Source organism: Salvelinus fontinalis, chromosome 6 (assembly GCF_029448725.1).
Source record: "Salvelinus fontinalis isolate EN_2023a chromosome 6, ASM2944872v1, whole genome shotgun sequence".
NCBI lineage: Eukaryota > Metazoa > Chordata > Actinopteri > Salmoniformes > Salmonidae > Salvelinus > Salvelinus fontinalis.
Window position 1 is genome coordinate 61,901,790 of NC_074670.1, and position 22,068 is coordinate 61,923,857.

The 22,068-nt window shown below is 42.1% G+C and overlaps 1 protein-coding gene, 1 long non-coding RNA gene and 1 pseudogene across 2 annotated transcripts; 1 reads left to right on the plus strand and 2 right to left on the minus strand.

Annotated features, from left to right (window-relative positions):
• Window positions 1–1,530: 1,530 nt before the first annotated feature.
• Window positions 1,531–5,552, minus strand: LOC129856729 (uncharacterized). The gene is made up of 3 exons (XR_008759803.1): window positions 5,217–5,552; window positions 4,214–4,991; window positions 1,531–4,047 (listed from the first exon to the last, which is right to left on the minus strand). It is a non-coding gene; the product is annotated as an uncharacterized LOC129856729 (long non-coding RNA).
• Window positions 5,553–11,689: 6,137 nt separating this feature from the next.
• LOC129856730 (RING-box protein 1-like) lies at window positions 11,690–12,099 on the minus strand (annotated as a pseudogene).
• A 1,114-nt stretch (window positions 12,100–13,213) lies between these two features.
• gask1b (golgi associated kinase 1B) lies at window positions 13,214–21,788 on the plus strand. The gene is made up of 4 exons (XM_055927367.1): window positions 13,214–14,348; window positions 17,768–17,985; window positions 18,147–18,373; window positions 20,917–21,788. The coding sequence occupies exons 1-4, from the start codon at window positions 13,412–13,414 to the stop codon at window positions 21,122–21,124; spliced, it is 1,590 nt and encodes a 529-aa protein (XP_055783342.1). The 5' UTR covers window positions 13,214–13,411; the 3' UTR covers window positions 21,125–21,788.
• The last annotated feature ends 280 nt before the right edge of the window (window positions 21,789–22,068 follow it).

The following is a 22,068-nucleotide window of genomic DNA, read 5'->3' on the forward strand; positions in this document are numbered from 1 at the left end:
TTCCAGCCTCTCCTATGTGCTGCCTCCTCATACCAGCGCTCCTGGGCTGTGGCTGCCTTCCTCTCCTCCCGAGAGCGGCGATTCTCTCCAACCCTTCCCCAGGGTCCCTTTCCGTCCATGATCTCCCAAGACCATTCCTCCTGTGTCCAGTGCCTTAGTTCCTTTTCTCTCTCCTCAATCCGCTTGGTCCTGTTGTGGTGGGTGTTTCTGTAAAGGCAGTCAATGTTGTTCTCCCCCTTAGACGAGAAGGAGCATGGATAGGACCAAGATGCGGATTGAGGGAAATAAGCCATCTTTTAATGACAACAGCAAACAAGACACTACAAAACTACAAAACAACAAAACAACAAATGTGACTAACCTTCAACCGTCCTGTGAGGACACAGGAACAAACACCCACAAAACCCCAGTGAAACCCTGGCTGCCTTAGTATGACTCTCAATTAGAGACAAACGATACACACCTGTCTCTAATTGAGAATCATACCAGGCCGAACACAAAAACCAACCTAGAAATACAAAACATAGACTGCCCACCCAAAACACACGCCCTGACCATAAACACATACAAAAACAACATAAAACAGGTCAGGACCGTTACAACGGTAGAAAACTGTAACTACATGGCATCTTCCAACTCCTCAGGCTTCAACACCTGTCCTAATTAGTGCTACTGACACCATCTTTACCAATAAGCCTTAATGCCCTATTCTTACAGGTAAACCATATGAGAACACCAGGTGTCACAATAGCATCCATAAAAGTTGTATATTATACATATTTACCATAATGAAGTTTCCATACATTCCTCTACAATAATACGCATTTTCTATGCATCTTTCATAAATCAACCAAAATAAGTTCAATGCATGTTCTTTCTAACATCAAAATGTCTCTAACAATCTCATTAGACTACACGATAACAAGTGTGGGCTCAGTTTTAATCCGCTTAATGGATTTATGTTGATTTACCGCAATATTTTTTAAATCCTGGTCGTTGGGATGCAGTTTTTGCCCAAGCACTACACACCAGATTCCACTAACCAAAGGTTTGATAATGAGTTGATTAGTGGAATCATGTGTGTTAATGCCAGGGCAAAAACTGTGTATCCTTTTGGATCTCAGGACCAGGATTAAGAACACTGATTTATGCCATTAAAGATCTTGGACAGTTCACCTTCCAACAGGACAACGACCCCAAGCACACTGCCGTACAAGTCTCTGAATGTCCTTAAGTAGCCCAGCCAGAGCCGGACTTGAACCCGATCGAACATCTCTGGAGAGACCTGATAATAGCTGTGCAGCGACTCGCCCCGTCCAACCTGACAGAGCTTGAGAGGATCTGCAGAAATGAGTGTGAGAAACTCTCCAAATACAGGTGTGCCAAGCTTGTAGCGTCATACCCAAGAAGAATCAAGTATGTAATTGCTGCCAAAGGTACTTCAACAAAGTACTAAGTAAAGGGTCTGAACACGTATGTAAATGTATATTATTTATTTAAAAAATATATATATATTTCTAACAACCAGTTTTTACTTTGTCACTATGGGGTATTGTGTGTAGATTGAAAAAACAATTTAATCAATTTTAGAATAAAGCTGTAACGTAACAAAATGTGGGAAAAAAATCAAGGGATCTGAATATGGGATCTGAATGCACTGTATGTGCAGGGACACCAAATGCAAATTCTGAGCAATTAGAATGTCCCAAAGAACTTGAGCCAACATTGTCCTTCCCTTTCATATTTAAAAAAAAGAAGATAAATACAGTCAATAATAAGCCATCAATGTGGGATGCGTATATCTGCAAATAAAGTTCATTAATTCGATATCTCAACACTTCTGTTTGGACTCCACTAAGTACATGGCCACTATACTGTAATGTATTGTACATTATTCTATATCCTGACACCCCACTATACAGTAGCGACAGGTTATTTCAGAATCTACTCTTTTGTCCCAGTGGTAAAGCATCAAACAATGCCTGTTGTCCTGATGTACACATCTCACAATTATCCGGGAGGTTTTGAAAGTAGAGGGTCATGCAAGTTCTTTTCAAACTCATTACTAATAAGTTCTAATTTACATAATGAATACATAGAGGGGACTTTAATCCTAGGATTAAAGCTGATTAAGCTGTCCCTGGGGTCCTAGTCAAAAGTAGCCTGGGGATGGCTGCTATAGCTACACAGATTCTGAAGTGTGTTATTCCCTGATTCATCACAGTCTAACAAAAGTACAAAAAAGATCCATTGTCATATACCCCAAAAAGTCATTAGTATTCATCAAGTACTGGTCTTTTACATTTGAATAAAAAGCCCATTGTAGATTCAGAAGCAAAGAGCGGAATAAAAGCACGTTTCACCTTCTATTCAAGGGTAACTTTAACTAAATATTTGTAGGTTAGTTCCCATCTCCATCCATTAAGCTTTAACATAGAAAAATCAGATTCAGTCCCCCAAGTTCCACTTCAAAATACACTGAACTAAAATACACAATTTTACAGTTACAGAGTTACAGTTCATAGAAGGAAATCCGTCAGTTGAAATAAATTAATTTGGCCCTCGTTTATGGATTTCACATGACTGAACAGGGGTACAGCCATTGTTGGGCCTATGAGGTCACAGGCCCACCCACTTGAGAGCCAACAACCAGCCAATCAGAATGAGTTTTTCCCCCTCAGATGTTCCCGCAGGTGAAGAAGCTGAATGTGGAGGTCCTGGGCTGCGGTTGTGAGGCCGGTTGGACTTACTGCCAAATTCTCTAAAACGATGTTAGAGGTGGTTTGTGGTAGAGAAATGAACAAATTCTGGCAATAGCTCTGTTGGACATTCCAGCATGCCAATTGATACGCTCCCTCAAAACTTGAGACATCTATTTTGTTGTGTGACAAACTGCACATTTTAGAGTGTCCTTTTATTGTCACCAGCACAAAGTGGCACCTGTGTAATGATCATGCTTTTTAATCAGCTTCTTGATATGCCACACCTGTCATGTGGTTGGATTATCTTGGCACAGAAGAAATGCTCACTAATAGGGATATAAACAAATGTGAACAAAATGATAGAAATAAGCTTTTTGTGTGTATGGAAAGAAGTCATTGACTTTTCAGGAACTAATTATAATGTAGATTAGCATACCAATTAGGGTTACTGCTTTCTCCACCAGTTTCCCTTAAAAAGTGAAGTGCTCAAAAACCTGTGTGTTCCAATATTAGGATTTAAATATTTTAAGTTCATAGATTTTCACATTTCATAAAAAAGTTTGACTCAAATTCAGAGAAAAGTGCCACAGACAACACCACAAATTGATATCAGCACTGTATAAACATTGTGGAAGTTATATATACATCTTCCCTGTCAACATATTCTGAATGCAATTGAATTAATCTATTGAGAGTTATTTAAAACATGACAACAGAAGAGCGAGTAGCAGCAACAGCTGAACCCTAATTGAACAGGTGCTCCATTAGACGCACGGACAAAACTGAAGGACTATCACAGACATACTTCACCATACAGGGCTCTGTTCAGAGGGTGTATTATTATTATTAATTTAACCTGCCAAGTCAGTTAAGAACAAATTCTTATTTACAATGATTGCCTACCAGAAGGCAAAAGGCCTCTTGCGAGGACGGTGGCTGGGTTTAAAAATGCTAAATAAAAGAAAATATAGGACAAAACACACATCACGACAAGAGAGACATCACAACACTACATAAAGAGACCTAAGAGGACAACATAGCATGGCAGCAAAACATGAAAACAGCATATATTTCAGATAGAAATATATGTTCTCGAACAGATATGATTGTCTGAGGTAGATGAATAGGGGACTGTGAATTGCTTCTGTCCTTTCAAATCGATAACATTCAGAACATTTCACCTCATGAATACACCCCAGGCCTCCTCCAGGAGGGCCATTGATGTATAATGTTGCCACCTAGTGGTGTATTGAGTGTTCCACTACACCTTGGAGAAGGCCATCAGCAGTGATCCAGTCAGGACAAAACAGGACGCTACTATGAAGATGAAGCCGTTTACCAGGCCCTGAAAACATGCATTAGTTAACACCACAAATATCTGATGGCATGTCACACAGAAAATAGTGTCAAATTGGGCTGGCTCACTTCAGGGCAGAGTTATCCCAAACTTGTTCCCAGGAGCTGAGTCAGTTTCTTAGACAAATCGATTCCCAAACAATTGAGATACTTACCTTGACTTCTTTGAAAACCAGACTTCCCCACAGAGCTGCGACTAGACCATAACCCTAAGGACTGAGGAAAACCTTTTGAATTAAGGTTGATTGAATGACAGGATGAAATACACCTTAGGTTTTTCCGAAGGACCGTTGTTAGGTTCTCCACTTTGTGTTACCATTCCTGGTAATGGTTTCTCAAAAAAATGGGCGAATAGCACAAATTCTATTCTGTAAGAGGACAAGACGGAATCTCAATGTCAAACGCTAAACACAGACACAAGCTGTGTGCTACGCCAAGTATGAGTCATCTAACGATGATATGTCAAGGGGCATCCTTGCAGAGACAATGGGAAAGGTGACCACGGCACTAAGGTAGTGGTTAGCCAGTAACCAGTCCTTGGCCAATGTCCACATCAGACCTGACAAAATGCCTGAACACAGGAGAAAGAGATTCAGAAACACCCTTCTTTACAAAATAAAATCATATTGTACATTACGTTATCAAACCCGTCCCAAGTCTCTAACCCAGCACAATTCTCTAACCCAGCCCTTAACCCACTCCCCTCATGGATAAAAACAAATTTGACTGGTGGTGTGAAATAATTATGATAGAAACCCCCATGATTGCATCAATCCAATACTTAAAAATACAGGAGGGTGAGTGAGCAATTTAGGGCACAGTTCAGGAAGAAGGGGAGAAAATTAGAATACCTGGGGGGGTATCATTTTGAGTGGAGAGACTGAGCACCTGGCAGGATGGCTCTGGACAACACCCCGTGTCTGTTCCTCAAGGCTGCACAGTAGATGGAGAAATACGCTGTGCTGGTTAGGAAAATGCCACAGCACATTGCAAACACATAGTCAAGATCCAGGAAAATAAAAGCACATTGGGTTCATGATAAAGTATTTGTTAACTTAGCACATTGTTGTCGAGACCTATCCTTCTTCAGCATTACACATAGGCTACGGAGTTCAATGTGCGGCTGGCCACTGTCCCACTCTCCTAGCACCTCCTCACCGTGTAGACTGGCTCCATAGAAGATGCTGTCATGGACCGAGGCATGGCTTTTGATGTAGAGGATTGGAACAATGGCCAATAAGCAGCCTCTACAGAAGTAAAAAAAGGAAGATGTGAGTTTCTATGACCGCATGGGAAATTGCAAGATGTGTAACTAAGTTTGCTGCAGTTGTCCATGTCTTCTTGAGTAAGCCCAATGTCAGTCCCTTGTCAAGTCAAAAGGAAGAAAAAAAATCTGTCCAAATCAATTGACTTTAATCATGACCTTGTATAGGCCTGCTTCAGTCCCAGCGTATGATAGCAGGAGTGTTTTAGGAGCGTATTCACACACAGTGTTTCGTCTTTGGTCGCATGACATCCACCCAGGACACTGAAAACCCTTAGCTACCAGAGTTCCCCCTCTCAAGTACAGATCAAATCGTCAGTACAGTACATAAGAAAATCACCACAGCAGTCACCCACTGTCATCTCAATGCAAACTTTAAAATACATCTTTGGAGTTTTGACAAGTCTTTTCTGTGGTGGCAGGTGCATTGATCATTCAACTCACCGAACAGTGCTGTTTGTGCAGCACTGATATTTCTAGAGATCAGTTCAAATCATGTCATGACGAACTTTTTAGATAGACCGGTCATTAGCTGCTAATGTATGTGTGGTAATGTCTTGGGCATTATATCCAGGTTATCTTGCTGTGAAGTTGCTGTGTATGGCATGTAATTTGTGGTATGCTGTCATATCGTCGTTGCTGCGGTCTGACGTGTCCAAAGTAATTCCCCCCTGGGATAAATAGATTTTTAAAATTTTACTGAATTGATACTTCTTTACTCGCTTTGAGGACAACATAGTGCCACTGATACGGCCCGCTACCAAAACCTGCGGGCTCTCCTTCACTGCAGCCAACGTGAGTAAAACATTTTAACCTGTTAACCCTCGCAAGGCTGCCGGCCCAGACGGCATCCCCAGCCGCGTCCTCAGAGCATGCGCAGACCAGCTGGCTGGTGTGTTTACAGACATATTCAATCAATCCTTATCCCAGTCTGCTGTTCCCACATGCTTCAAGAGGGCCACCATTGTTCCTGTTCGCAAGAAAGCGAAGGTAACTGAGCTAAATGACTATCGCCCCATAGCACTCACTTCCGTCATCATGAAGTGCTTTGAGAGACTAGTCAAGGACCATATCACCTCCACCCTACCTGACACCCTAGACCCACTCCAATTTGCTTACCGCCCCAATAGGTCCACAGACGACGCAATCGCAATCACACTACACACTGCCCTAACCCATCTGGACAAGAGGAATACCTATGTAAGAATGCTGTTCATCGATTACAGCTCAGCATTTATCACCATAGTACCCTCCAAACTCGTCATTAAGCTTGAGACCCTGGGTCTCGACCCCGCCCTGTGCAACTGGGTCCTGGACTTCCTGACGGGCCGCCCCCAGGTGGGGAGGGTAGGTAACAACATCTCCGCCCCGCTGATCCTCAACACTGGGGCCCCACAAGGGTGCGTTCTCAGCCATCTCCTGTACTCTCTGTTCACCCATGACTGCGTGGCCATGTACGCCTCCAACTCAATCATCAAGTTTGCAGACAACACTACAGTGGTAAGCTTGATTACCAACAATGACGAGATGGCCTACAGGGAGGAGGTGAGAGCCCTCGGAGTGTGGTGTCAGGAAAATCACCTCAAACTCAATGTCAACAAAACAAAGGAGATGATCGTGGACTTCAGGAAACAGCAGAGGGAGCAGCCCCCTATCCACATCGACGGGACAGTAGTGGAGAGGGTGGAAAGTTTTAAGTTCCTCGGCGTACACATCACGGACAAACTGAAATGGTCCACCCACATAGACAGCGTGGTGAAGAAGGTGCAGCAGCGCCTCTTCAACCTCAGGAGGCTGAAGAAATTCGGCTTGTCACCAAAAACACTCAAACTTTTACAGATGCACAATCGAGAGCATCCTGTCGGGCTGTATCACCGCCTGGTACGGCAACTGCTCCACCCACAACCATAAGGCTCTCCAGAGGGTAGTGAGGTCTGCACAACGCATCACCGGGGGCAAACTACCTGCCCTCCAGGACATCTACACCACCCGATGTCACAGGAAGGCCAAAAAGATCATCAAGGACAACAACCACACGAGCCACTGCCTGTTCACCCCGCTATCATCCAGAAGGCGAGGTCAGTACAGGTGCATCAAAGCAGGGACCGAGAGACTGAAAAACAGCTTCTATCTCAAGGCCATCAGACTGTTAAACAGCCATCACTAACATTGAGTGGCTGCTGCCAACATACTGACTCATCTCTAGCCACTTTAATAATGAAAAATGTATGTAATAAATGTATCACTAGCCACTAACAATGACACTTTATATAATGTTTACATACCCTACATTATTCATCTCATATGTATATACTGTACTCTATATCATCTACTTCATCTTGCCTATGCCGTTTGGCCATCGCTCATTCATATATTTTTATTTACATATTCTTATTAATTCCCTTACACTTGTGTGTATAAGGTAGTTGTTGTGAAATTGTTAGGTTAGATTACTTGTTAGATATTACTGCATGGTCGGAACTAGAAGCACAAGCATTTCGCTGCACTCGCATTAACATCTGCTAACCATGTGTATGTGACAAATAAAATTTGATTTGATTTCCTGCATGGCTATTACTGAGCAAAAGTATTTAGACTTCCCAAATGTCAAGCAGACTTACCCTGTGAAATCAGTACGGGGGTTGATTCCGAATGTTCTCCAACATCAGTCTTCACAAACGAAAAGATGATTCCACTGGAAACTAAACAAGACTTTGTATATGCCATATGATTGTCATGAGAGCTTCAAAGTATTTAAGTGATGCTCCAGAGCTTTTGTATAATTTTCCCAGTAGTTTTGAATGTGGTGCTCACGAGCCAAAACCGATCCCAGTTTGTGTACTAAGTCATCCAATTGAGTACTACGTCATCCATGTTCTATGACAGGGTTCCCCAACTGGTGGCCCACGGCTTCGGCCCGCAGGTGGTTTAATTTGTCCCCTCAAGTTCTGAGCAAAACATAAGACTGTAAAAACACCAGGAAATCAGCTCGAAGTGATTTTAATTTAGGAAATATGTTCCCATGTATTCCCACGCATAATAGCGAGACATGAAATGCCTTGAGAAAGTATTCACACCCCTTGACTTTTTCCATGTTGTGTTACACAACACCTCATAATGTCAAAGTGGAATCATGTAAAAAAAAAAAAAAAAAAAAAAAACATTAAGAGCTGAAATGTCTTGAGTCAATAAGAATTTAACCCCTTTGTTATGGCAAGCCTAAATAAGTTCAGGAGTAAAAATGTGCTTAACAAGTCACATAATAAATTGCATGTTTGCAATTTATTATGTGACTTTTAAATGCAGGGCCGGTCCTGGCCGTTCTGCCACCCTAGGTGAGACAAAAAAAAAATGTCTCCAAAAGAAGTGGGTCGGTGCTAACTGGGATGTAGCCTACCATGTCGGCTCCACAGTGGAATTTTAGGAATTCTCATCCATGTGGTAGACCCACCGTTTGTAAAACAGGCCGTTGCATTGGCTTTATTAGTCCTGATTCCTGTGACTAATCAATTTGGCTATTTAAACTCTAAATATCAGCTACTCAACATCTGGAGGAGTTATCCTGAGCCTATTTGCAATGTGTTTACACAGTGGTAAATGCAGAAGTATTTTATTTTTTCGCTATGAACAGCTTGTAAAACATTGACTAATAACAACATGAAACCACAATTTAGCCCACATGGGATGAAACTCCTGGACAGCAGTTGTTAGTAGCTTGATTGTCCATTTCATATTGTCCATTTTACTTTGACCTTTGGATATATTGTTTGTTAATATGTCAGCGTTTCATTTGATTGTGCGCCATTTAGGTAAGGCTATTTGATCAGAGAAATCTGCATGATGTAGCCTAAAAGTTTCTGTCTCATTATATTGTCATACATTTTATCTCCAACCTTTAGGCTGCAGAAAAGACCCCATACTTTTTCTACCATATCCTATATCTGCTTCATGGTTTATGTTAATTATTGTTTTGATGGAATGCTGGTTTTCGCGGCAAAGCGATGCGTCTCTCCAACAGCACCCTGGAGAGTCGCACTGGGAATGGACAAGACATATTGTGTGACCCTGCCTTTGACAAAGTGGGCATTGCTTATCATAAAGTGGCATCAGCGCTAACCTAAAAAGTCCATATCCCACTGGTTGAGAGAAATTGTCATTATTTTTGGCCAAAATTATGTGACATTTATGTGTTATTGGAGGTGTGTCTTGGTCAGTTTAGCTCAGAAAAAGCTGTAGGAGGGCGCCTAATCCTACCTAATGAGGGGGCCGACCCAGTTTGAATGACTGCCTTATCTCTGTACCCCACACATACGATTATCTTAAGGTCCCTCAGTAGAGCAGTGAATTTAAAACACAGATTCAACCACAAAGACCAGGGAGGTTTTCCAATGCCTCGCAAAGAAGGACAAAAAAAGAAGTAGACATAGGATATTCCTTTGAGCATGGTGAAGTTATTAATTACACTTTGGATGGTGTATCAATACACCCAGTCACTACAAAAATACAGGCATCCTTCCTAACCCAGTTGCCAGAGAGGAAGGAAACCACCCAGGGATTTAACCATGAGTTCAGTGGTGACTTTAAAACAGTTACAGAGTTTAATGGCTGTGATAGAAAACTGAGGATGGATCAACTACTTTGTAGCTACTCCACAATTTTAACCTAAATGCCCTAGTGAAAAGAAGGAAGCGTGCATCCTGTCGAGCTGTATCACCACCTGGTATGGCAACTGCTCCGCCCACAATCGTAAGGCTCTCCAGAGGGTAGTGAGGTCTGCACAGCGCATCACCGGGGGCAAACTACCTGCCCTCCAGGACACCACCCGATGTCACAGGAAGGCCATAAAGATCACCAAGGACAACAACCACCCGAGACACTGCCTGTTCACCCGCTATCATCCAGAAGGCGAGGTCAGTACAGGTGCATCAAAGCAGGGACCGAGAGGCCGAGAGATCTCAAGGCCATCAGACTGTTAAACAGCCACCACTAACATTGAGTGGCTGCTGCCAACATACTGACTCAACTCCAGCCACTTTAATAATATAAACATTTATGAAAAATGTATCACTAGCCACTTTAAACAATGCCACTTCATATAATGTTTACATACCCTACATTACTCATCTCATATGTATATATTGTACTCTATACCATCTACTGCATCTTGCCATCTTGATGTAATACATGTATCACTAGCCACTTTAAACAATGCCACTTTTATATGTTTACATACCCTACATTATTCATCTCATATGTATATACTGTACTCGATACCATCTACTGCATCTTGCCTATGCCGTTCTGTACCATCACTGATTCATATATTTGTATGTACATATTCTTCATTCCTTTACACTTGTGTGTATAAGGTAGTTGTTGTGAAATTGTTAGATTACTTGTTGGTTATTACTGCATTGTCGGAACCAGAAGCACAAGCATTTCGCTACACTCGCATTAACATCTGCTAACCATGTGTATGTGACAAATACAATTTGATTTGATTTGTTTGCAACAAGGCACTAAAGTAATACTTCAATAAATGTGGCAAAGCAATTCACTTTTTGTTCTGAATACAAAGTGTTATGTTTCCGGCAAATCCAATACAACACATTACTAAGTACCACATTACTGGGGATTTTTTCAGGATAAAAGAGAAAACGGAATGGAGCTAAGCACAGGCAACATCCTAGAGGAAAACGTGGTTCAGTCTGCTTTCCACCAGACACTGGGAGATGAATTCAGCTTACAGCAGGACAATAACCTGAAACAAGGCCAAATCTACACAGGAGTTGCTTACCAAGAAGACAATGAATGTTCCTGAGTGGCCAAGTTAGTTTTGATTTAAATCTGCTTGGAAATCTATGGCAAGACCTGAAAATGGTTGTCTAGCAATGATCAACCACCAATTTGACAGAGCTAAGAATTTTGAAAATAACTACAATTGGAAAATGTTGCACAATCCAGGTGTGGAAAGCACTAAAGACTCACAGCTGTAATCTCTGCCAAAGGGGCTTCTACAAAGTATTGACTCAGGGGTGTGAATACTTAGGTATATTAGATTTCTGTATTTCATTTTCAATAGATTTGCAAAAGTTTCAAAAAACCTGTTTTCACTTTGACATTATGGGGTATTGTGTGTAGATCAGTGAGAAAAAAGTAATTTAATCAATTTTGAATTCAGGCTGTAACAACAAAATGTGGAATAAGTCAAGGGGTATGAATGATTTCTGAAGGCACTGTATGTGATCGTAGACAAGGTTTGAAATGATTATGTTTAGGTCAAATATTACATCTGTTTGGGCTTCTTGCGGTCATTTTGCAAACTAAAATGTATTTGTAATTATATTCCGACCCCCCGACCATCCGCTCAAGAAAAAAAGAAAAAAAAGAGAAAGCAACAGAAAGCATGAAACTTGCAGAAGCCCAGGTAATGGTCCAGAGTCTTGCACCTAGTGTCCATATTTCTGAAACTCCCACTCCCTGTTGTCTAGGGGGAACACCTGCCTGGTCTTCAACCAACGGGAGATACAGTGGAAATGGAATGCATGATTGCAGACTCCCCAGGCTACGGTGCACTCCTCTGACGTGGCAGAGGCCTGGTTAGCCTGGCACTCTATGCAGAGATCCATCATGTGATTGCTACAGATGGCACAGTTGTCCATCACAATGTCCCAGGCCCAAAGTACCACTTCATTCCACATCAAAACGTTTCTTGCTTGCTCCACTATTCATGGCGCTTGGGGTATCAACATCCATTACTGCCGCCATTCTATCCATGCTGGCTTTCGTGGGCTACCTGAAACATGAAATATACAGCCTGTCGCCAATTTATTGTTGGGCAACTTGCCTAAATGGGTAATGGAACACTTCAACCACTACATTTATGTTCAACACCGTAGTTTTCTGTTGTTGGTGTGACATCATTACATCCAGCTGTTTCCATCGACACAAGAGTCAAATTTTGAATGAAAACGCACCTATTTTCTATATGTTGACAGAATAATAACAAAATCACTGGACAAGTGAATGGAAACATTGCTAGTGATAATTTCAATGGATATCAAGCAATATGCATTGTTGATTTTAGGACTGCAGATCTAGGATTGGACTTTTAGATAATAAAGAATATAATTACATGGACAGGAGGGGACCTGAGCCTAGATCAGCACTCTTACTCTTTATGAATACAGGGTCTGGCTCCCTCGTGTGCTTAGGGTCAGAAAAATTCAGTCAGAGATATTTTGCATATTTTATCAAGATGATTGATATACCTTTTAACACTTACAAACGCTCGACTACAGGAAATCCTGCATGGTCACAGAGATTGTTGCTAGTGCTAGTCTACATCATTTAAGTATATCTAATCTGCTCAAACCAACACTTCCTGGCAGGTGTGATGATGCTGATGGACTGTTTCCTGTTTTTACATTCTGCCCTACCTTGCACATCCCAAGGAATGTTTCCTTTTCCCTTCTGTCTTATTGTTCTGCAGCGCTGACATCACAATAGAGAAGGTATTTCTGACCTTCTATTTTGTTATCCTAGTACCACTGACCAGGTTCAACAGTTTTTCCACATACTAGACAATAGGCTAGACCAGACAAACAGGCACACACACACACACTTTATCACATCGCTGTGTGAAACTACACCAGCAGATGTCGCCTGAGGGATGTTACTTTTACACAGATTCAAACCACTGACCAATGCAATATTAAATGCTGTTAATATAGGTGAAAATGGGTGATATTGATTGTTTGGGCTTTTATTGTCATACATGTATGATAGATGGGGCTATGTCATTCATTTATTCATGTCCTGACATGATTATGCTATCTGTTTTGACAGTTGTCCCTACTAATTCTCTATAGCAACAAAGCCACCATTCCTCTGTTGCGATGACACATAGACCCAAACAAGGGTTACCACAGCCCCTCTCATCGCGTTCTGATTTTGGACATCACTTTTTTTCAGTTGAAAATTACTTTCGGGAAGTTATGCGCCGGCAACGCCGCCGCTGTCCTTATCCTTATTTGAGCTCCGGGCAAAGACAAACAGAAAACCTAACCATGTCGGATCACAAGTTCTAATGGAGACGTTAATACGTCCTGGAGACATCAAAAAGTCTCTCATTCTTTGGTCGTGTTCGTCTTTTCTGAGGATATCTAACTGCGTTCGGAGGTATCCCCCGTCGAAAAGGAATTTGATCATCGTGGGTGCATGTTGTGTGTACCTGTTTTTCGTGGTTTCCCAGGTTGGACATTCGTTGCTGCACCAGGATAGACGGTTGGGCAGACACGGGTACAAGAAGAGTCTGGGACTATACACTCTGAAGTTCGATGATGATAGCCCGTCGGAAACAGCCGACTCACCAACCGGTGCTAACGACGACTCTTTATTACCCTCAGTGGTTCCAACGCGGTCCAATGTGGTGTACATAACACTAAAGTCAAGGCGCATTAAACCATCTATTATGAGGGGAACAGTGAGACCGAAACTAAGGAGAAAAGCGAGGAGAACCAAACCCAATGAGGGATTTACACAAAATAAAATTGGCACATTGAAGAGGGAGGAATGGAGACAAAAGCGCACTAACCGAATCGACATAACTTGGAAACAAATTAACACCATAAATCATGCAACAGGAGATGTAAGCTCGAATTTAAAGATGCAAACAGAACCTCACGTCAGTTCTATCCGAATATACAGTGAGAGGGCACCGCCGTGGTTCAGCAAAGAGGACATTAGTGCCATGCGCTTTCTTGCTGATGGTAAAGTTTCGCATATTCATGAAGTGTCCCATAAGGAATTTATCCCCCTTTTGCTGTTTGAAAGCACATCATATTTGTCATTGATCCATTCTGACAAACAGAACGATTTCAATGCACATAAAGTGTGTATAGGACAATGTGGAGTTATCAAAAGTCCAGTGGACACGAGCGAGGTTTTCGCTTTCCATTTGGATAGGGTCTTGGGACTGAACCGGAGCGTTGCCGCTGTCAGCAGGAAGTTTCCGTTTGTACAAGGTAGGCCCATTGCTCACCGACTAGGGTTGAAAAGCTACCGGAAATCTTCCAAAGTAACCGTGACCTTCAGTAATTTTGGTTATTAACAGAATCTATGGCAACCTATGGTACTTTTGGTAATTTATACTTGAATAACAAACATTATAAATGTATAGTATTAATGTATTATATATTTGTCCTTATTGTCCATGGATTTGTTGTAGATAGACCATATGGTTCAAGAGAAAATACTTGAATTAATGAAAAAAAGCATCTAATCAACAATGGCATTATTTTCCAATTAACTGTGCAACTCTTCCAACTATTGACTGTGTTCACAACTGCCACTAGTTTGAAGTCAAAACATGACGACAAATACATATTGACATAGTAAAATAAATATAAGTATAAAAGGAAATTTCATGCTAAAACCCTCATATGAAACACCAATTGTTTTCACTAAGTTTATGGTTTATATTCAGGATAATGTTTTACAGATTTGTCATTCTATTTTTTTAAATCATATTTATTTATTTCATATTTTACATGTGATAAAGCTAATGAGAGGGCCAGAGATTAGACACCTGTAATAATCTGAAGTACTCAAAAGGGCCACTAGATGTCTTGTGATAGATTATTTTACATTCTGTCCCTGCAGCAGTGAAGCATCACTTACCCCTGTTTAAAGATTTTGCAAATGAGCTAAAGGCGACCTGGGATTCCCCTCATTCAGCCAGGCCGGTGCTGCCATGAATGTAGACAGTATGGAGAAAGTGGGGCTCGATTGCACACTGCCGATGGATGGAAAGCTAGCAAGTTATTTATCTCCAGAGCCTAATAAGGGGGCTAATCCGAGCCTGGAGCTTCTGAATAAACAGTGCGTATTTTCATGTGCTATACATCCTCCCCAAAGAAAGTTTTGGATGTTTCATTTAGATGGTGTGGCCTATGAGTTTCTGGTGCGGCCTTTCGGGCTCTCCCCATTACCCACAGCTTTTCTATGGTGGTGGAAGCGGCTTTGGCACTTGTGCGGTGCAGGGGATCAGAGTATTGGTCTATCTGGACAATTGGCTGGTCATATTGGAGTCGAGGGAACAGCTGGAGCTCCACACTGCCACGCTGGTTTCCCATATTCAGTCTCTGGAGTTCATAGTGGATCACAAGAAAAGTTGTTTCGCTCAAGCTCTGCGCATCTTCCTATCTCTACGGAGTGGAGACTGCACCCCTTGGTGGTTGCCCAGATATGGGACCGGTTCAGCAGGGCTGATGTAGGTCTTTACGAATCGTGAGAAAACATGCATTGTCGTTTTTTCTCATTAATGGGGGATCTGGGCACTCCATTGGGAACGAATGCTTTGATGTATCAGTGGCCTCAGACCCTGCTTTATGCGTTTCCTCCGATGGACCTGATTAAGGCCACCTTGGAGTGGCTCCACATTGGCCCAGACAACTCTGGTTTCTGGATGTCATCTACCTGTTGGGCGGGAATCTGTGGACGAATCCATGTCGTTGGGATCTATTGTCCTAGACGCACGGGAGAGTTTGGCACCCATGACTAAAGATATGGGATCTATGGGTTTGGCTACCGAAAGGTTGAATTTGATGGCTAGGGATTATAGGGTGCATGCGCCAACGATACAGTCGGCACATGCTCCCTCTACGAAAGGGTTGTGTACGTATAAGGGGTGCTTGTTTGAGGGTTGGTGTCAGGTTGAAGGAATGTCTCCTTTTCAGAGCTCTTTGATGGAATGAACGTATCACTCTTTGATTATTTGAATCAGCTGTGTAGTGCTAATGCAAAAACAAAAGCATGCACCCCTTGGGGTCCCCAGGACCGATTTTGGGAAAGGCTGGTCTAAGCCTATGGCACTGACCTGGGACCAAGCTTTGGTCCTGGACGCTTTGTGTGAGCCTCCTTTTGAACCATTGGAGTCTGTGTACCTGAAGATCCTTTCCTAACAGACTGCTCTGCTCATGGCCTTGGCCAAGCACGTTGGAGATCACCACACGCTGTCAGTATACCCTTCCTGTTTGGAGTTCGCGCCTGGCGACCCCAAAATTATGTTACGTCCTAATGCAGCTTTTCCTCCCAAGGTTATGCCTATTGTATGTCTTACAGGTCCCTGGCTTTCGAGCAGTTCGCTTTCTCACCTCTTCCATTTGTTTGGCCTGTGTCCAGTGCGAGGTTTACACACATATACAGATAGGACCAAGGATATCCACGTTTGTGACCAGCTTTTTGTCTGTTTAGGTAATCCAGCTAGGGGTAGGGCGCTTTCTAAGCAGCACCTTTCTCATTGGATTGTAGAGGCCATCTCCCTGGTACTCTCTGACCCGGGTTGGGGCATGATTGTATGTCCCCATAGTATGTTATACCGAGTGTCCGATTGAAAGGTAACATACAGTTATGAAAATAACTACTGTTCCCTGAAGGAGGGAACCCGGTATAATATATTTTGGCCTCGCGCCATCAGGGCTCGTTGAAGAGCAGTACTGAATTGAGGAAATTCATGTGGCCCCAGGAAGGTGGAGCTTCGCCATCCATTGGCCCTTTGGGCGTGATTCTTCAGGTCAATATGATTGGTGATAGACTTCCCATATAATGTTATACCTCATTCCCTCCTTCATGGAACAGTAGTTTTATTCATCACTGTACGTTTTATTTGTCACATGCAGTGAAATGTTTAACTTGCAAGTCCTACCCAACAGTGCAGTATTCAATATTAAAATATAATAATTTTATTTGTATTTAGCTTTACGACAAGACTAATTTACACGTCAATGTTAAGGTGACAATTTAATAGCATATAGGCTACGTCACGTCTATCTCTTCCCAAATCAGCATTCCAGGAATGTTGTAGCCAATGTAATATTATAAGGCCAAGCATATTTGTGAGCAGAAGTATCAGCCCTGGAGCTGCGAGTGCTAGCTCCTTTAGCCAGCAGAGCATGCAGCTGTCTGAGTCCTCATAAGTCTGTGGGAGAGATTGAGAAACAGAGGTGCAAATGCATAACGCCATGATATCAATCCTCAAAGCGTAGGATCTTTAATCATAGCTTTGCACTGGCTATGTTTGGGCGTCAGTTGACGTTCTTTATACGGCCGCCCTTGACCCGAATTATATCTGTAGCCCTCATACGTATATTTGTTTCCCTGTTGCGTTTTCGTGGTGTCTGGTCCTCCTCAACAGGAATACACTCATGAGCCTTCGTCTTCCTCCTCCTCAGTGTTGTATGCTAATGCTAGTTTAGCAGTGGTGAATTAGTGAACTATACATGTGTGATGACTAACCTTGTCTGGGATGTGAAGATGCTCTTTAGCTTAATGGACTGAGTCTAGAGTTAACTCAAAGAGCGAACACAGACATTGCAGATACGGCCCATGTTCGAAGCCCGGTCGGTCACACTAACATTACCTTTGGATCCCCCTCATCCCACAGATGGCCAGCCCTGCCCCGTGGTGCTGTGGGATGGTTATCTCTCTCCAGGGGACAATGCAGAGGGCCAGTCCACTGTGAGGATGACATGGGGGGAGTACCAGAGCTCCCTCAAACAGAGGTGCTGGAACAGGAACGTCACGCCCAAGCCTAACTCTGGCTGCTCCAGCATTCACCATTATGAGTGGAGCAAACTAGCCCTGTTTGATTTCCTGTTGCAGGTATTGTACGATCACACGCGTTTGGTCTTTCAAATGAACTACAGTGTTAAATGTCTTCAGAAGGAAGCTTGTCAAACTAGGACGCTGTTGGGTTGAGATAATTGGCAATGGCATCACTCTTTTGAGGTAATAGCTTAGGTGAATAATGTTTGTCTCTTCAGATATATAGCCGATTGGACCGGAACTGCTGTGGGTTCAGGCCTCGTCAGGAGGACGTGTGTGTGGAGCAGGGCCACCATCTGGAATGTGGGGACATGGACAGTTTGACGCTGGCCAACATCATCCACAGGGATCACGACCCCAGGCACTTGGTCTTCACTGAAAACAAGGGCTTTTTCGACCGTGACGAGGACAACTTGGACTACAGACTACTGGAGGGAATCAAGGAGTGAGTCAACGTCGAAATACAGTACCAGTCAAAAGTTTGGGTACACCTACTCATTCAAGGGTTTTTCTTTATTTTTACTATTTTCAACATTGTAAAAATAATAGTGAAGACATCAAAACTATGAAATAACAGATATGGAATCATGTAGTAACCAAAGAAAAGTGTTAAACAAATCAAAATATTTAGATTCTTCAAAGTAGCCACCATTGTCTTGATGACAGCTTTGCACACTCCTGCCATTCTCTCAACCAGCTTCAGTTGGAATGCTTTTCCAACAGTCTTGAAGGAGTTCCCACATATGCTGAGCACTTGTTGGTTGCATTTCCTTCACTCTGCGGTCCAACTCATCATAAGCCATCTAAATTGGGTTGAGGTCGGGTGATTGTGGAGGCCAGGTCATCTATTGCAGCACTCCATTACTCTCCGTCTTGGTCAAATAGCCCTTACACAGCCTAAACGGTGTGTCAGGACATTGTCCGTTTGAAAAACAAATGATAGTCTCACTAAGCACAAACCAAATTGGATGGCATATCACTGCAGAATGCTGTGGTAGCCATGCTGGTTAAGTGTTTCTAGAATTCTAAATAAATCACTGACAGTGTCACCAGAAAAGCACCATCACACCACCTCCTCCATGTTTCATAGTGAGAACCACATATGCAGAGGTCATCCGTTCACCTACACAGCGGTTTGAACCAAAAATCTCAAATTTGGACTCATCAGACCAAAGGACAGATTTCCAATAATGTCCATTGCTCGTGTCTCTTGGCCTAAGCAAGTCTTCTTATGATTGGTGTCCTTTTAATAGTGATTTCTTTGCAGCAGTTCTCCCAAGTGGTGAAGGGGTCTCAGGCACTGCATCAGAGGCATCACCACAGTCCCTGGTTTGATTCCAGACTGTGTCACATCCGTCCATGATTGGGAGTCCCATAGGGTGGCGCACAATTGGCCCAGCGTCGTCCGGGTTTGGCTGGGGTAGGCCATCATTGTAAATAAAAATGAGTTCTTAACTGACTTGCCTAGTTAAATAAGGTTCATGCAGTCTCTACTGAACAGTTTATGTTGAGATGTGTCTGTAACTTGAATTCTGTGAAGTATTTGTTAGGCCTGCAATTTCTGAGGCTGGTAACTCTAATGAACTTATCCTCTCCAGCAGAGGTAACACTGGGTCATCCTTTCCTGTTGCGGTCCTCATGAGAGCCAGTTTTATCATAGTGCTTGATGGTTTTTGCGAATGCACTTGAAGAAATGTTCAAAGTTCTTGACATTTTCTGGATTGACCTACTTTCATGTCTTAAAGTAATGATGGACTGTCGTTTCTCTTTGCTTATTTGAGCTGTTCTTGACATAATATGGACTTGGTATTTTACCAAATAGGGCTATCTTCTCTATACCACCCCTACCTTGTCACAACACAACTGATTGGCTCAAAAGCATTAAGAAGGAAAGAAATTCCACAAATGTTATTTTAACAAGGCACACCTGTTAATTGAAATGCATTCCAGGTGACTACCTCATGAAGCTGGTTGAGAAAATGCCAAGAGTGTGCAAAGCTGTCATCAAGGCAAAGGGTGGCTATTTGAAGAATCTCAAATTTGTTTAACACTTTTTTGGTTACTACATGATTCCATATATGTTATTTCATAGTTTTGATGTCTTCGCTATTATTCTACAATGTAGAAAATAGTAAAAAATAAAGAAAAACCCTTGAATGAGTAGGTTTGTCCAAACTTTTGACTGGAACTGTATATAGACAGCATAGTGAATTGATAATTAGTCGGATAATACAGTGATTCTTCTGAATAGTACTCTGGTCTTTGCAATATGACTGTATTATCTTACAGCAATATTACTGTACAGTGTGCAGAATTTTTTTATTCTCAACTTTCAAATCAGCAACTATCTACAATGTACCCCCTGCATACAATTTGTGGTTGATTCAGCTCTTAGTCTAGAGATTCCTCCCTATTGACTTAAAACTGTAGGAAAATACTGATTTCTAACACGTAATCGCCAAGTGCATGCCTTTGTGAGGAAGTCTATTATACCCACCCATAGGCATGGTGACACACCCAGGGACATTCCCTGTGTTTCATCTTCATTTTGTGATGAATAAATCAGTGGAACAAACCACTGGGAGGATCTAGCGGAGGGACTTTCTGGCACTGACAGGTGTCACCTCTCCTCTTACATGGCTTGTAGTGATCTTCTTCAAAGCAGAGGCTTTCAACTGGATTTCACATTAGTTAAAGATTAGAAGGTTCCGGCCTGGATAATGTACTCTAGGCATGGCCAGAATTAGATTATATTACCTTGAATTACATTATGCCATTGTAGAATTTATGAATTTTGGGATTACATCTTTGTTAATTAAGGAATACATTATTTCTTTGCATTTGCATATACATGTACAGTATATGCATATGGATCAAACAGTTGTGGTCATAGTTTGTTAAACAGTTACTGACTATCCAAATAGATCTAACCAAATAGTGTTGCCAACTGTCCAAGTAAATGAAATTACCAACCTCTTCTCCACCCAGGCTTCCAGAACAGGCAGTGGCTGTGTTGATGAGCCAGAAGCTGAGGGAGAAGCTCCTCCAGTCACTGTTCCTGGATCAGCTGTACTGGGAGAGCCAGGGAGGACGGCAGGGCATCGAGAAGCTCATCGACGTCATTGAGAGACGGGCCCAGGTTCTCCTAACATACATCAATGCCCACGGCATCAAAGTGGTGCCCATGAATGTATGACGTCACAGGGTTTGGAAAAGGAGAGAAAATGGAGAGTAGATATAGACATGGAATTTGATCTTCCACAAAGACCAAGCCATTTGTAATTTTTTAAGTTCCCTTTCCGAAAGCCAGAAAAACAACTTCCATTCCTCGAATCAAAATATTTGCCAGTGAAAGAACTACCAGGGTCTCGAGGGTTTTCACTCCAACAGGACATACTGTATTGGTTGATTTGGTATCAAGCCAGAATCTCACAGCTCTGAATTGTCAAGCTGAAACATTACTCTTAGTATTCATTATACAAAGTGGCTACAGTTCTGTATTCAATAACCCACCAGTCTTACTGTAGTCTTTTGCTTTATTGTAATATTTAACGTTACTCATCTCTAGTATAACTGTAATACAGTAAACAATTATTTTTAGCATTTCTTTGGGCCGTATTCATGTACCATAGTGCTCCTCCGACTTCACCTTACAGTAGCCTACAACTCTTTGATGGTTTAACATCTGTCTAACTTGCCATAAGAAAAGGACATTAGTTAGAAATTATGTTTCATTTGTACCGCATAAGATGTTAGTCCTCCAACATTACCAATTTCATTGTTTATATTTATTTTAATATTATTTCAAATGTTGATCAAAAAATACATGTAAATGAAAATAAATGTACTTTTACTTGAAATATATCAGACTTTGACACAGAAACAAATTAGCATAACACATACAGTAGGCTTCCCCCTCTCTGGTCTTTCGACCATTACATCATCAGCCTTAAAAGTGTCAGACAAATCAAGGACAGAAATAGTTGGTGCCTATGAAACATGAGCCAAAGCACTGTGTCTGTTTTGCAAGGCTGTTATAAACAGGGTCTTGCGATTGAGCCTATATAGACTATGAAGCTTTGTGGGGTCATTTTCTATGTCAGTGCCGGGAGTAAGAGCGGTTGTTGTTTTAACTCCTTT